This window comes from Coptis chinensis, chromosome 4 (assembly GCF_015680905.1).
Source record: "Coptis chinensis isolate HL-2020 chromosome 4, ASM1568090v1, whole genome shotgun sequence".
NCBI lineage: Eukaryota > Viridiplantae > Streptophyta > Magnoliopsida > Ranunculales > Ranunculaceae > Coptis > Coptis chinensis.
Genome location: NC_141459.1, coordinates 8,977,505 through 8,991,585, shown reverse-complemented (window position 1 = coordinate 8,991,585; position 14,081 = coordinate 8,977,505). Strand labels below are relative to the sequence as shown.

Here is a 14,081-nt window from a genome sequence, read left to right as displayed (position 1 = left end):
TCTTGGCATTTCATCATCTTCAGTACCAACAACTGCAAAATTAGGATGATGACAAGTGGCAAAAAGAGGTAAACATGAGTGAGGATAGTTTGGTAATTGTAGGTGAGCAGGTTAACTTAAGTTATATAAGAAAAAAAATTGTGTGTTGGATTAAATAGATAGAATGATGACACGTGGCAATTGGTATGATATTATATTGGGAGAGTCAATAGGTATTTTGGACATTTTACATGATAAGGAGTAGATTTGACATTGCACAAGCACAAAACAGACGGAATCTACTCAAAGAGAGCTGACTTGGTCCTGTAAAATAGGGGGTAGAAGTCTAATTGGCAAACTTGATGGGGGTGGAAGTCCAAAAAACTGTCACTATTATCAGCAGCAGTGGTGTGTTAATTAGATACAACAAATTCTTTGGTCTTTTTTTCTTGATAATAAGAGCATCTCTAAGTTGTACTGTTGTAGTATCATTTCTCAAATTATTCAAATTTGTTTCCAAAACTCGAAATTTTTCGGAATTCCAACTTTAGGTGGAAGCAAATTCAGTTGCATCACCTATCTGGCCGCATTCTTATTCGCAAATTTGACTTTTCGGATACAGAACGATAATGGTAATCTCGCAAATTTGAAAAAAATGCTACCACCAACTAGAAATACTCTAACCCAACCATTAGCAAATTCTTCAATCACAATCAAGAAAACGTAAGGGAGATGCATCATCCATGTAGCTAGCTAGCCCTTGGGCCAGGAGTACTAGAGGCATTTAATCCTCAACAACTGGCCTATACTCTATATATATATATTATTAAGGCACGTTGAAAACCCTCCGACCTATAAGCTTGCCTGTTTGTTTGAATGAAAACCACATATTTGGTATTGGGAGTTCGGGACCAAGTTAATTAACCATAGTCCTTTTGAGTTTTGAGTTTTGACAATAAAGGGATGAACCTCACACCCAATCGATGGTGATAATGATTTATCAATGGACTTCAATGAACAGTGCAAGACCTATAAAACTATAGCTGGCCTTGGCCCAACCTAATCGCAGCCAGAAATGGTAAGAGAAAAGGCAGCTTCAAACCTCCCAAAAAAACTACCACAACAATGATTCTTCTATGATCAGATACGGAATTAGTGAAGTAAGTTCTTCTAGAAATACTTAAATTAAGAAGGTTTGTTCTTTTGCAAGGAAGTTTAATGATTTAATATAAAGACCATGAAATCATCACCAAGCAAATACATGCACTAAGACAATAGAAGCTTGTTAATAGAGCACATTTCTAACTTCCCTCTTCTCTGTCTAAGTGCATTGCATCAATTCTTTCTAATTGAATTCAAGAATAACTCACTAACAATCATAGAACTCAGAATGTATCATTCTGTTGTTAGTCTTTTCATGCACATATTGTCACATGTACCAAACTTCAATTATTTATCAAACTTAGAAACTCGCAATCACGAACATAGATCCCCCACATATTTAATCTAAAGGTATAGTTCATTAGAATAAGTTTTAATTTGTATTGCATAGCTAACAATTTATATATCATTCTTCGCCAAGAAATAAGATGCCCATTTTATTTCTCAACAACCTTGAGCCAAAAACAATTTTCTACAAAGCAAAAAACAATAAACAAAAACAAAACAAAACAAAACGCAGATTTATATCCAGAGTGTTTCTATTATTGAGCGCTGGCTATGACTTCTGTTTGTCTGGTACCCACCACGGAAAAATTTGATAAGTTTCAGACAAAAAAAAAAGGTCTGATGGTAGGAGAAGATGCTGCGACATGATATGTTGAGCAGATTATAAGTGATAATATATAAGTCCAAAAAATTGTTATAATCTGATTCCATGATTTGATTGTAGTTGTTCTAGTTATACAAAGATTAATAGAAACTTATCTGGGTGTAAGCAATTTTCAATACAATTAAGACTTTGGACTTGTGGGGGTCTAGCTGGTGAACAACTCATGATCTACCTTCTATTTCTATTTTATAAAATAGAGAAGGGAAGCAAACATCGTGTGACAGTCACGTGAAGCATTGCCCTGAAATAAGGGTTGTTTGCCCTACTGAGATTCCTCTGTTAAGACATTTCTTATCATTTAACATGAGCTTTCTGCAACTTGTTAGTTTATTTATGAATGTATAGAAAGTATGAGGAAATAGAGCAAGGGAATATAATAGATTATGTTGTTTTCTAAATATATGTAAAGGTGAAAGAGAGGTAGCTTAGTGAATAGAATATGTTGCTCTCTAACGATTAATTAATGTATAAGCTACTAGGTGACAGGTTGTATCAGAAGAAGATTAACAATGTGATACATGAAATTTGCTTGTTGGTGAAACACCCTACCGATGTAAGACGAATCAAACTTGTCCTAAACCGAATATTACCTGCTGATTATATTCTTAATCTGTCCCTTTATTAACCCACAAATAACTGAAGAAACTGATACTATGCTTTGAACTAGTGTGCCAAACTCTAATTTTTAAGGGTTATTTAGCTTTTAGCCCCACTTTATATATGGATATTAGCATTTGGCTCTCCTAAGTTGGTTTATTCGTTTTTTGCCCCAGTTCCGTTAGTTGATTGGGTCAGCTTTAAGTGTTCCGTAGTATATTTTCAAAATGGCAATTTTACCCTTTACGTGAGTTGCACGCGAATCTTGTAAATACTAGTTTCGTAAAATTTCGATTTTGAAATTCAATACAAATTTTGAAACATAAAGTTAGTCAAGTGGGGCGGCATGATTTTAATCGGAACATCCAACGCCAACCCCCTCAAAGTTTCCCAGAGCAAATTCTTTGGAATTGGATTGGTGAGATCGCGCGCTTACAATGATGCATTTCTCATTCTCTCATTTTACCTCGGTCTAAAGTCTTCTCTCTTCTACATTTTCCCAAAATCTGAAACCCTAGTTACATTCTTACACCCAATCTAGCATCTTTGCTCTTCCAAGAGCTATACCCAATCTAATGTCGGTCGTCCACTACTCCCTAGTTTACAAAATCCCCCAACTATACCTTCGTTATCTTTTGCTACATCAAATTACCCATCTTTCAGATGAAATTCTAGAATTGTGCTTAGTAAGGCTTCTTATGATTACTCTCATGACTGCAAGAAATGGAGATGCTTGACATCCACAGGTAGGTTCGTACGTTTGAGGCGAGAATATCAGACGCCATGGCTGTTCTTCTTTGTTGCTATAAAAGATGGTTACTGTTCTGGACAAATTCATGCATTTGACACATCTCTTGATCAATGGCATAAGATCAACTGTGATATTTTAAAAGGGGTTCAGTTCTCTATTGCTACCATTGGGGAAGATGTTTATGTTGTTGGAGATTGTTCTAGCTTGAAAGCAGTTAAGATGGCAATACAATGGATTTTGCACTATAGCTGAAGTGAACCTTGGTTAACTAGCAGCATGCCGATTCGCGAATAGGATTTGTTCCGTTTGGGAAGCCGCTTTTGAAGGTGAAGGGGACTACTGATGAACTTTGGGAGGGTTGACAAGACCTCTTTTAAAACACACAGATGGGTATTAGTGTTTAATTTAACCCCGTAGCTAGATTATGGCTTAAAGTTGCACCAATGAAGTCAACAAGAACTTCATCTATTCTTGGAGTGCTTGAGATCACTTATTGGGGGTCTCTTTGGCAAGATTTTGAAAAAGATTTGGTGAGATTTGAGAGATAAACAAGATTTGGTTCAAGAGTAGCGAGAGCTGTTGGATGGAATTTAAGTGAGCGAACAAGATTACACCACTCCTATTTCTTTTAGCCTTTAGTAATTTACTTAATCAGTTCAATAAAAAAAAATAAAAGATAAATTAATGAAAAACAAAGTCACGTGTGAGGGGTATTTAGGCCATTTTAAAATTATGATGAGCAAAACACGCTGAGCAGTTAAAGTTGACCCAGTCAACTAACAGAACTGGGGCCAAAAACGAATAAACCAACTTAGGAGAGCCAAACGCTAATATCCATATATAAAGTGGGGCCAAAAACTAAATAACCCAATTTTTAATCGTGAACTACTATATATGTTAGATTTGCATTCTGTATTACTAGCAAAACTGCACGCGCGCTGCGCCTGCAATGGCCGAATTATTTTGTGGTATTGAATACAAAATAATTATTGAAAATTCACGAAAGTAAAAAATTTGTTTGTATAATATAATGGATCTGGCATATAAGATTATAAGCAAAGTATAATTGAAATGTTGTCCATAATAATATGTCTAATGCAAAAAATAAACTTCACAAGTCATTATGTCTTCTACAAAAGTACAAGAAAAAATCATTCTCCAACACAAAAGCAAACATTCCAACATTCCAAGCACTCTGCTATTGTGAATACATCTTCACCCATTTTTTTTCTGCACATAAATAAGCGATGATGTTGTTATTTATGGAACAAACACAATGTGGGATACAAAATAATTGTCCTATTTATGGAGCAAACACAATGTGGGATACAAAATAATTAGGACAATATTAAGTTTGTTACCTTATATGAAGGTTTTTTGTGGCGGTTCGATTTCCGTCCAGATTTGGGGTAACTCTTTGGAGTTGGTGTCGAAGCCTCGAGAGTGGTATCTTCAACAATAAGCTATATCAATGAAAGAGTACTCAGTTAATGTGTTTCTAGTACAATAAAAAATATTGTATAAAAACTGCATATGATTGGCATATAGATATGTATATACAGAACCACAACCTTATGTTTCTTTATTGATGATTCACAAACTTTATCAGCATCATGTGTTTGAAAAATTCTATTAGCTGTCAACGCTGCATTTGGATTATTCAAATTGAATTGACTTATTTTGAGCTCAAATGAAAGTGATAACCCAATCAGTTTTTCATTCAAAATTTCCTTAATCATTTGCGGACCTCCATCCTGGGAAAAAAAAAAAAAAAATGAAATTGTAACATGGTCAAGTGTGAAGTCCGTATGAATGGTATCTTTCACTTGAAAAATATCAGACAAACCTGGTCATTCATAGCAACCAAATCTTCAATTGGGCTGAAATGAGTTTTTCAGCTTCGGACCCAAAAATAACAAGTTCTTTGTGACTTCGATTGTTGGATCCTGAACATCGATCTTGACGTAATACCTTTTGAAATAGACAAGTCAAAATTTAAAGCGTTGAACATGTCCTGAAAAACAATAATCTAGATGCTATGTCAGATGTGTAGACTGCAGACTATGGAGGCAGAGAGAATTTATTCGCAAAATATAGTTCGCATAACTAATATTGAATATCGATCTGTATTTGGCAGCAACAATATGAACATTTTACTATATATATGAAGTTCCTGCTCCAAAATTTTAATCACGAATACACACTGCCTAAAATTTTGATTAAGCTACACAAAACTAATACAAGCCTGAGTAATCTACAACTCGACCAGAATCACCCAAAAATCCATTCTAGCTCTTTTCCATTTGTACTCATGTTTGTTCGACTTTCTAGAGGCCATACTATACATATAAGTAAAAGGCCTATCTCATGACAGAGAATGAAAGCATAGTCTGGATGATTTCACCACGCGACACAAAATCATGTTGAAGTCCTTGATAGATTTCAGCTCGAAGGGTGTCTTGGTTTTTTCTAATCCAACGCAATCTACTACTATCAATTTTTATGTAGTTGTCAACTATGTATTGCTGAAGCAAACGACCACCTCTAAGAAAAAGAGAGGTATCATGCTGCCTAATCTACAAATTATATAGATAAACAATTATAACCATATCAGATACAAAATGATACTTTAAAGGCATCAACAAATTAAGGGAATGCATAAGCGGAGTAAAGCATGGAAAAAATAGCAACTCTACTATCATATAACAAAGCATATTCTATGCAACCGTATACATTAAGATCAAGTATGCTTAACCAATCTAAAAAATAATAATAATAACATAATGGGTTAAAAGTAAACAAATTGTGATTATGAAAAATAAAATTAAGTATGGCAAAGTCAGCAAGAGTTAGTCCCTTAAAATACACTAAAGTGCATGTGATTTCGTATGGACAACGTAAAAAAATTTAGGAGAGGAGTTCCACAGAAGGTTTGTAAAATGTGTACACTTTTTGAGAAGCTGTAAAAAAAGAGTTTCTGACCTGAAGCACATAAGAATAAAATGCACGGCATGTCACACTATTTCCATTATTGCTCCTGCTATTAAGATCCCACCCATAGCTCCCATAAGGTAAAAGTAAAGGGTATTGCAAAGGATCATAGTAGCCAGCTGTTTCTGGCACTGGGATCAACTGTCCATGCATGCCTTGAACAATGATCTCCCTCCCACTATTAGTTTCTTCATCAGCTGCGCCAACTACCACCGCAGCAACTTGGGATGCACTTGGAAGAGAGTACTGCCGTTGATGAGGGGATTGTTCCTTGATAATCAATCTACACTGTGCTATGTCATCGCTATTGTCCAATCTGTCTCAGCACTCCAACGAAACAGTTAGCATCCAATGCAGTCTTGATTTTCTGAACAATTTCCAAATTTAGTCCATCGTTCTCGGACATACGATGCTGTAATTCATGATCAGTATCGTATATATACATCTGCAAGAATCTAGGCTTGGTTCCTTCAGCAGGAGTAAGGCTTCCAATTCTATGGTACACACCACCTTGAGCACGAAATGTATAAACTCCTTGTTCTTCATTAGCCAAATCCCTATCGAATTGTACACCCATCGACGTGAACGAAAAGACATGATTGTAAGAGCGGATTTGACGTCGAAAATCACGACTGATAGGTGTTTGGTCCTCAAAAAGTGCTAAGATTTCTGGTGGGGATGCGATCTGAGTAAGCACAATCTTTCCAGATTTACAACAAAAATCAGATGTCTCTCGACTGAACAAAGCGGCCATGCAAAATCTGCATGTCCTTGTATTTGCCAGATGAAATGCAACAAACGCGAGTATCTGAAATTCCTCGCACAGTTTCGATGTCTACGCATAAAAGTGGTGACTGGAGTCTGTTGAACCCCACTATAAGTATCCCTCGCAACTGCACCGACTGCATTTGTCTGTCTTTGTTCGTCTCTCAGAAGTCTTCTTCTTGCACGCCTTCTAACATTTTGTGTATTTATTCTTTCAGCATCCATAAGTAGCCTCCGAACTCTGTATCTTTCACGGGCTTGTTCTCTCATTTGTTCAATAGAGCAATCCATTCTGTCACATTCAATTTTAATCTAATTAATGCGTAAGTCCAAATAGAAAAAAATGTAATAATGAATTAAAGGAAGATGTAGAAAATGAATCGATGAATTAATCCTAACCATAACAATTTATCTATTGTTTGGAAGATACCTTTTTTAAAGGCTGACAGACGCACCAAATTTCTCTATGAGAAGCACTGATGAAGCGACTTAATAGCATGAGACGAAGCAGTTTCTCTATGAGAAGCACTGATGAAGCGACTTAATAGTATGAGACAAAGCAGTTTTTTTTTTGGTAAGCGATTAATTTCGGGGAAACCGTTTTGTTTTAAGAGGTATTTTTTTTTAAAGCAGATTATCGAAGTGAAAGGGTGCGACGTCGTTTCAGAGAAGAAGTGCGGTTTACCCTTTATTTTTTTTTTGGGTCATATAGATGAGATAAGCGAATTTGGGAGTAAATTTGGAAAATATAACGCGTTTTTTTTTTAGCCAAACTTGTTGAACCAAAAAAACCGTTTTTTTGTGGGGAGTTCGCTTTCTCTATTAGAATAGATAGATGACACCCCCTTGCAAAGGCCTGTGTGCTGGTTCTGGTCTAGTTTGGAGTCAGTAAAACATTGGCAAGAATCTAGTGATTTGCATGCATAGGTTCAGACCTTGCTTGCATTAGGCAACTCGACTTTTTAGCTCGCAACACCAGGGGGAGGCATAAACACCACTACACCAACCGGCCACAGTGATTGCTAGGTACCAATGCCAGTCTGGCCACGACAGCATTCCCCAAGGAGATTCGAACCTTGGTCCTCGCTCCCTAGAGTACTGTGTGATGTAATCCAGACCAGGTGCTCTGTGTGTTTGTTACATATATGAGTTCAAATAGTTGAGGCCCAGAATACACTAACGGTGAATTTGAGAATTCTAAACCATCTGAAATAAAGCCCCAGTACAACACAAGGAAGAACAGGGGATGACAAAACTAATTACAACTAATATAATCAAATGGAGAGTAAAGGAAAGTCAAGAAGAAACAACCAATCAAATCAGAAGCATCCATACAAGTATACAACTAGAAAAATTAACTAAATGGACTTTTCATTGTTGGAATTCAGTTTACCGTATTTTTGTAAGGCGTCCAAACCAATAACATTTAGAATTGTAGTAGTCCTCAAACAATTCAGTATTACCAAAACCTCGTTCTGAACCAGCCTCAAGCATGAATGCGTGATGCACCAATTATCACCATGTTTTCACCTTCAAACTGAACTTAGCCTACTTATCAATCTTTTAATCCTCTAGAAATGGGGCCTTTTGGCTGAACTACTCGCCTCCATCACCATAAGAGTCAGAATACACTTCACAAACCTTATAGGTTTCAGGTCAATGCCAATAAATCTGGAAGCCAACACTGAGATATGATTTTCAATAATGGTTCTTGTGAGTTTTGGTCAAAACATAAATGCACTTCTTCAGCTTGGGAATGAAATGTACTATTTTCTGAACAAAAAACCACTCTATCAGACTTTCAGTACAACTATTTGAGTGTCCATACTTCATTTCCACCCACAGCCCGCTTCCCTGAATTCCCTACTTGGATTCTATATGCATGTTTCTTGCAATTAATAAGTTCACGCCCAAGTGACCCAACCTCTCGTGCCTCTACTCCCCTAGACCATCTTTAGACTGACTTTTTCGGCTTAAAAGGTAATTGATTAAAAGAATAAAGTTACAAGGAAAAAGAATAAGAAGTGTTAAGAACTGTATAGAATGAGCCTTGATATGTACTTCTTCTACCTCCTTGTTCGTCTAAGAAAGATGTTACTTCGTTAATTAAATGAATAGGTAGGTTTCTTCTTGACTTCACCTTACAATGAGCCTTCTGTGGTTTGAGAGATGCTGTGGTTTTGTTATGTATACTGTCCAAAGTAGTCTTCTTTTTGCATGGCAGAACCATATACCTGGAATTATCAATGCATTTCTCAATGGAGCCCTTCGGGTTTGATTGGATTCCCAAAAGAGCAACCCTTGCAACATTTATCTCTGCTGCTCTTTTTGTTCTTGCAGCAGCTCCAGTATATTGGATTCCTCCGATCTCAACAATACAAGTGAAAGGCATTTTTCCTGGTGTAGCACTGTTTTGACAAATGTAAACTGGCAGTGCATATTTCATCTTCTGTGCATATTGCTGTAGTAAATTTTTGCATAAACTCGTTTCCTCCTGAAATGTATCAAACTTCTGTCTAAGGACTCAAAAAGAAGATAGCCAATTTTAATACATGAAAGAAACATGTTTATGGAATTCCTGCACTTATGAGGTACTACAGCAGATGATAATGGCTTTCAACAAATCACGGACATTTTCTCAACTTTATATTTACACCATGATATAACCAATAGGTATATACTAGCTATTGAGCCTGGGTTGAACATCCAGCTTCGTACAGAATAGTGACCGATCATCTTGTAACACCAAGTAAATTTAGTGACGATGACAACAGGGAATGGAAGCTTTTAGAAACAATCATACATGAAACGTTGGATAAATTTATTCAAATTAATCGGTGGACCAATTAGCCAAGTACTTAGGTATACTAACTTTCTTGTCGAGAGGAAACAGCATTTCTCTTTTCATCAGTCCATGAGGAAATTACATGGTAAAGATAAAAGAGAATAACAGAGGGTTGAACTTTGTTCTCCTTTTCTCATTTTAGATGTTCTCCCTTACCATAATGATCTTTATTCTAATAAACGAAATGTCGTCTGGCATATTAACTAAATCATTGATTTTGAGCGGAAGAATACACTCTTTCAGGACATCTAGCCTAATAAGCATTTGCTTTAAAACAAGAGCTATGTGTTTGTTTAAAGATAATTTTGTCCCAAAACATCAAATACAGCATATATCAATCGTGTAAAAATGAACTTACCAGGGGAATAGTAATCCATTCAGTCTTGGAACCCAATTTAGCTAATTCTATGAGAGCAATTTCCACGGCTGACTGTTCTGCATCCTTACAGTTGGAAAATCCAGGTAAAGAATCATATCTTATGTTATCGACAATCACCATTGACTTGAAGCAAGGGTTCACGCAGAGTACCTTCCTTGTAAGTTTCATATTTTGGAATTAGAATGCCTACCTTTTGAGTATATTCCTGTAACCAGCTCCTGAATATATATGTAGCATTTTGAGACCCCTGGTTATCAAAGGTGAGACAAATAAGCACAAACGGGTATCAAGAATCATAATTTGGATGGAAACCTAAAACAACCCGTACAAATACAGACTATTGTCATTAATATAGGTGATTCCATTGGGCACTCATCAAATTGGATTGGGCAACCCCTCAAAAAAAAGAAATTTTACAAATTTGCCATATTACAAATTTGCCATAAAGCCCAAGCCCGAAGAACCAATTCAACCGGTATTGCCAAAACGAACCCTCCCGTTGGTTTTACGTTTCTATTTCAACGACGACCGTTAAAACGATTATGGAAAGGTACACTCAAAACGACTTGGCGAAGTGGTTTTACGTTTAAACGGCAAGCGACATGGTCATGTCGTTTGAGTGTAAACAAAACGACATGACAATGTCGTTTAAGTGAAAACGAACGACTTCGCCAAGTTGTTTGAGTGTACACTTTCGGGCGACATGACCAAGTGTCGTTTGAGTGTTACTCACACTAACACCGAAACTACGCCGGCCATGTAGTTTGAGTGTACACACTAACACTAAACTCGCGGCCATGTCGTTTGAGTGTACACTCAAAACTTCATGTGGCCATGTCGTTTGAGTGTGCACTCAAACTACATGACCAAGTCGTTTGAGTGTACACTCAAACTACATGACCAGCGTAGTTTCAGTTACTCTCACACTAACACTCAAACGCTCAAGCGACGGTCATGTCGTTACTACTAAACGTCATATCGTTTGAGTGTACACTCAAACTACATGACCGTAGTTTCAAACGGTGACACACTCAAACTACCAAATGCGTCAGTTTCAGAAAATGTTAAAAAATGTTAGAAACACTCAAACGACTTGTCCATATCGTTTGAGTATACATATAGTTTCAGTGTAGTTTGAGTATACATATCGTTTGTCTATACGTATTTTTTCAATTGTGAATCATAAACTAGTTTGGGGTTTAGAGTTCAGAGTTCAAGGTTTAGAAATTTCGTACCAACATATTTCACTTAATTATTTGAAATAATAATTTGTTTTATATCTAAACTTGTTATTTTTTATTTTATTTTTAAAATTGTGAATCATAAAACTAGGTTGAGATTTAGGGTTTAGGGTTTAGAGTTATTTACAAATTTCGTGCTAACAAATTTTACTTAATTATTCAAAATAATAATTTGTTTTATTTATAAACTTATTATTTTTATTTTTTTTCAAATTTTGAATCATAATCTAGTTTGGGGGTTTGGGGTTTTGGGTTTAGGGTTTAGGGTTTACAAATTTAAAATGCCACAAAAAAAATTTTAATTTCAAACATATTTCACTAAATTATCCAAATCTAAAATAATAATGCTTTTATATCTAAACTTGTTATTTTCCATTTTTTTTTTTATTCAATTGTAAATAATAAACTAGTTTGGGGTGTTTACAAATATATTTCACTCAATTATTCAAATATATCAAAATTTCAAATATATATAGAATACTCATTCACTTTCGGTTTAGAGTTTAGGGTTTACATATAATACTCAAGTTTTCTCTCTACATACTCAAGTTTCTCTACATACTCAAGTTTCTCTAAATGGAACATGAAGATGAAGAAGAAGTATTTGAGGTAATGTTTGATGTACAACAACAAATTAGAGAAGAACAACAAATTAGAGAAGGAGAAAATAGAAGATATGTTGAAAGTGAAGAAGTGGAACAAAATGTTGAAGGTCAAGGTGAAGAATTTGAAGATCGACAAGTCGAAAGCAAATGAAATTCGAGAAATCGTCGGCGACAAAATGCAAACCTAAATAATGAGGTAACACTTGATTAAAATGAATACAAAACACTTGATTGATTGAATGAATGAATGAATGGATGCAAAATGAATGAATGCAAAACCGAGCCCAAACGACATGGTCGGGTGGTTTGGTAACACTATCAAACCATTACATGGGCCTGTAGTTTGAGAACACTACTCTGAACGACATGGCGGTGTAGTTTGAGAACACTACGGAACGACATGGGTGGGGTCGTTTCATTACACTACTGAACTACATGGCCAGTCGTTTCATTACACTATAGAACTACATGTCCGGGTCGTTTGGACTCTTGATGAAACTACATGGCTGGGTCGTTTGAAACTAAATGCATTGTTTGAGACTCTTGTTTTATTTTCTATATGTAGAATTCTTTCTATCCGGGAACCGATCTTCTGCAAACTCGAATGATGTGGATTGTCAACCGATTTTAAGTGATACAACAGAAATTTTTACTACAGAAGAGGTATGATTGAGTAGGCATTGATTTCATTTTTTTTTAATTTTCTAAATATAATTTTATTAGTGTATTAATAATAGTTGTTGTTTTTTTTGTGTTTTTAGGTCTTTCATACACGTGAGCGAGGCAATCGATTGGGCAACCGCTAGAGGAAGACAAGTTAATGTTGTTGTGGTCATTGAAAAGTCGGAGTGTGCCAAAGGAAACCGAAAGTAGCAAGATTGAATTTGGCTTGTGAGTGCTTTCGGGGTGTGTATCGGTCACACAAGAAGGAAGGCTAAGAGAAGGCTAATAAGAGAAGGTCGGAACCAAGAAATCGGGATGTCCATTTAAGTTAAAAGGTATTTTCCAACGCAATCGCCGATAGTTGGAAAATTGTCGCTCTTAATGGTGTTCACAACCATCCATTGGCGAAGACCTTTGAAGGACATGCATTTGCTACTTTCGACTAACCGCTCCAGAGTTCGAGTATTTGTCGAGATGAGTAAGTGTGGAATAAAACCTAAACAAATATTGATTCCATCAAGAATAGGTATCATGATAACATCTCTAGTATATCCCAAGTCTACACCGCAAAGGCGTAGGTGAGGAAATCGATATGAACGGTCTCTCACAATTCTGAGAGCGCGTGAGTTGTTAGCAAAAGAACATTATTTTGAGGAGTTGAGACAGGATGAGAATACCGAGGAGATAACGGATTGTTATGGGCCCATCCGTATGTGTTAAAGTTGGCTCGGACTTTTCCAACAGCTTTCATGTTAGACCTACAAAACTAATGTGCATCGGTGGCCTTTCGCATGATGCTTTGTTGGGGTGACTTCAACATGGAAATCTTTCACCGTGTGTCAGTCGTGCCGCTCACCAAACAACAAATGACTATGAGTGGGCCCCGCATCATTTTAGTGGCTTGCTTGGTGACATAAGTCCATCCGCGGATCGTGGTCCGACAGGGGACTTAGCCCCGATGAGTGCCGACGACAGAGTTTTTCCTAACGCACAAGCATCTATGTAGATGGCATATCGCCACGCGTCGCCCTTTCAAAATGTTACGATATTTTTCCAACTACGTAACTTGTAGAGAAGGCCCAGCCTCGTGGAACACTCAGAGTCAAATCGAAGACAGAGGTTATTTTCCAACATGTAGATGGGATGCTTTGGAAAAATATTACGGGGTTGAAAGTACTCCAATTTTGTTTGTTATTTCGCGGTAGACTTGGTTTCCTCAGGGATCGATTCGTATGTTGTTGGACCGACCAACACATTCACTTTGGGAGTACAACGACCAATAGAGTTGAAGGGTCTCATGCCTTTCGTGAAGCGTGTACTAGGAAATGCAAACCGCCATGATTTTTTGAGTATGTTTAGCTTAATCCACCCGATTCTAGAGATCCGGATGTCCGAAATTAGAGCTACCTTCGAGAGAAGTATGATTGTAACTCA

The 14,081-nt window shown here is 36.6% G+C and overlaps 2 protein-coding genes across 4 annotated transcripts; both read right to left on the bottom strand.

The window, feature by feature from the left end:
* Nucleotides 1-4,221: 4,221 nt before the first annotated feature.
* On the bottom strand, nt 4,222-7,486 carry LOC147501704 (uncharacterized). Of its 3 annotated transcripts, none has more exons than XR_015221436.1 (5): nt 7,345-7,486; nt 6,141-7,226; nt 4,730-4,912; nt 4,520-4,621; nt 4,222-4,388 (listed from the first exon to the last, which is right to left on the bottom strand). XR_015221436.1 is itself a non-coding variant. In XM_086606728.1 (5 exons), the coding sequence occupies exons 2-5, from the start codon at nt 6,300-6,302 to the stop codon at nt 4,374-4,376; spliced, it is 462 nt and encodes a 153-aa protein (XP_086462854.1). In that variant the 5' UTR covers nt 6,303-7,206; nt 7,345-7,486; the 3' UTR covers nt 4,222-4,373. The 3 variants fall into 3 exon arrangements, 2 of the variants coding, with proteins under 2 accessions (XP_086462854.1, XP_086462855.1); XM_086606728.1 differs by having other exon boundaries at nt 6,141-7,206; XM_086606729.1 differs by lacking the exons at nt 6,141-7,226; nt 7,345-7,486 and adding an exon at nt 5,005-5,060.
* A 999-nt stretch (nt 7,487-8,485) lies between these two features.
* On the bottom strand, nt 8,486-10,258 carry LOC147501703 (double-stranded RNA-binding protein 1-like). Its single transcript, XM_086604375.1, has 3 exons — nt 10,118-10,258; nt 9,149-9,408; nt 8,486-8,585 (listed from the first exon to the last, which is right to left on the bottom strand). The coding sequence occupies exons 1-3, from the start codon at nt 10,256-10,258 to the stop codon at nt 8,486-8,488; spliced, it is 501 nt and encodes a 166-aa protein (XP_086460501.1).
* Nucleotides 10,259-14,081: the final 3,823 nt, after the last annotated feature.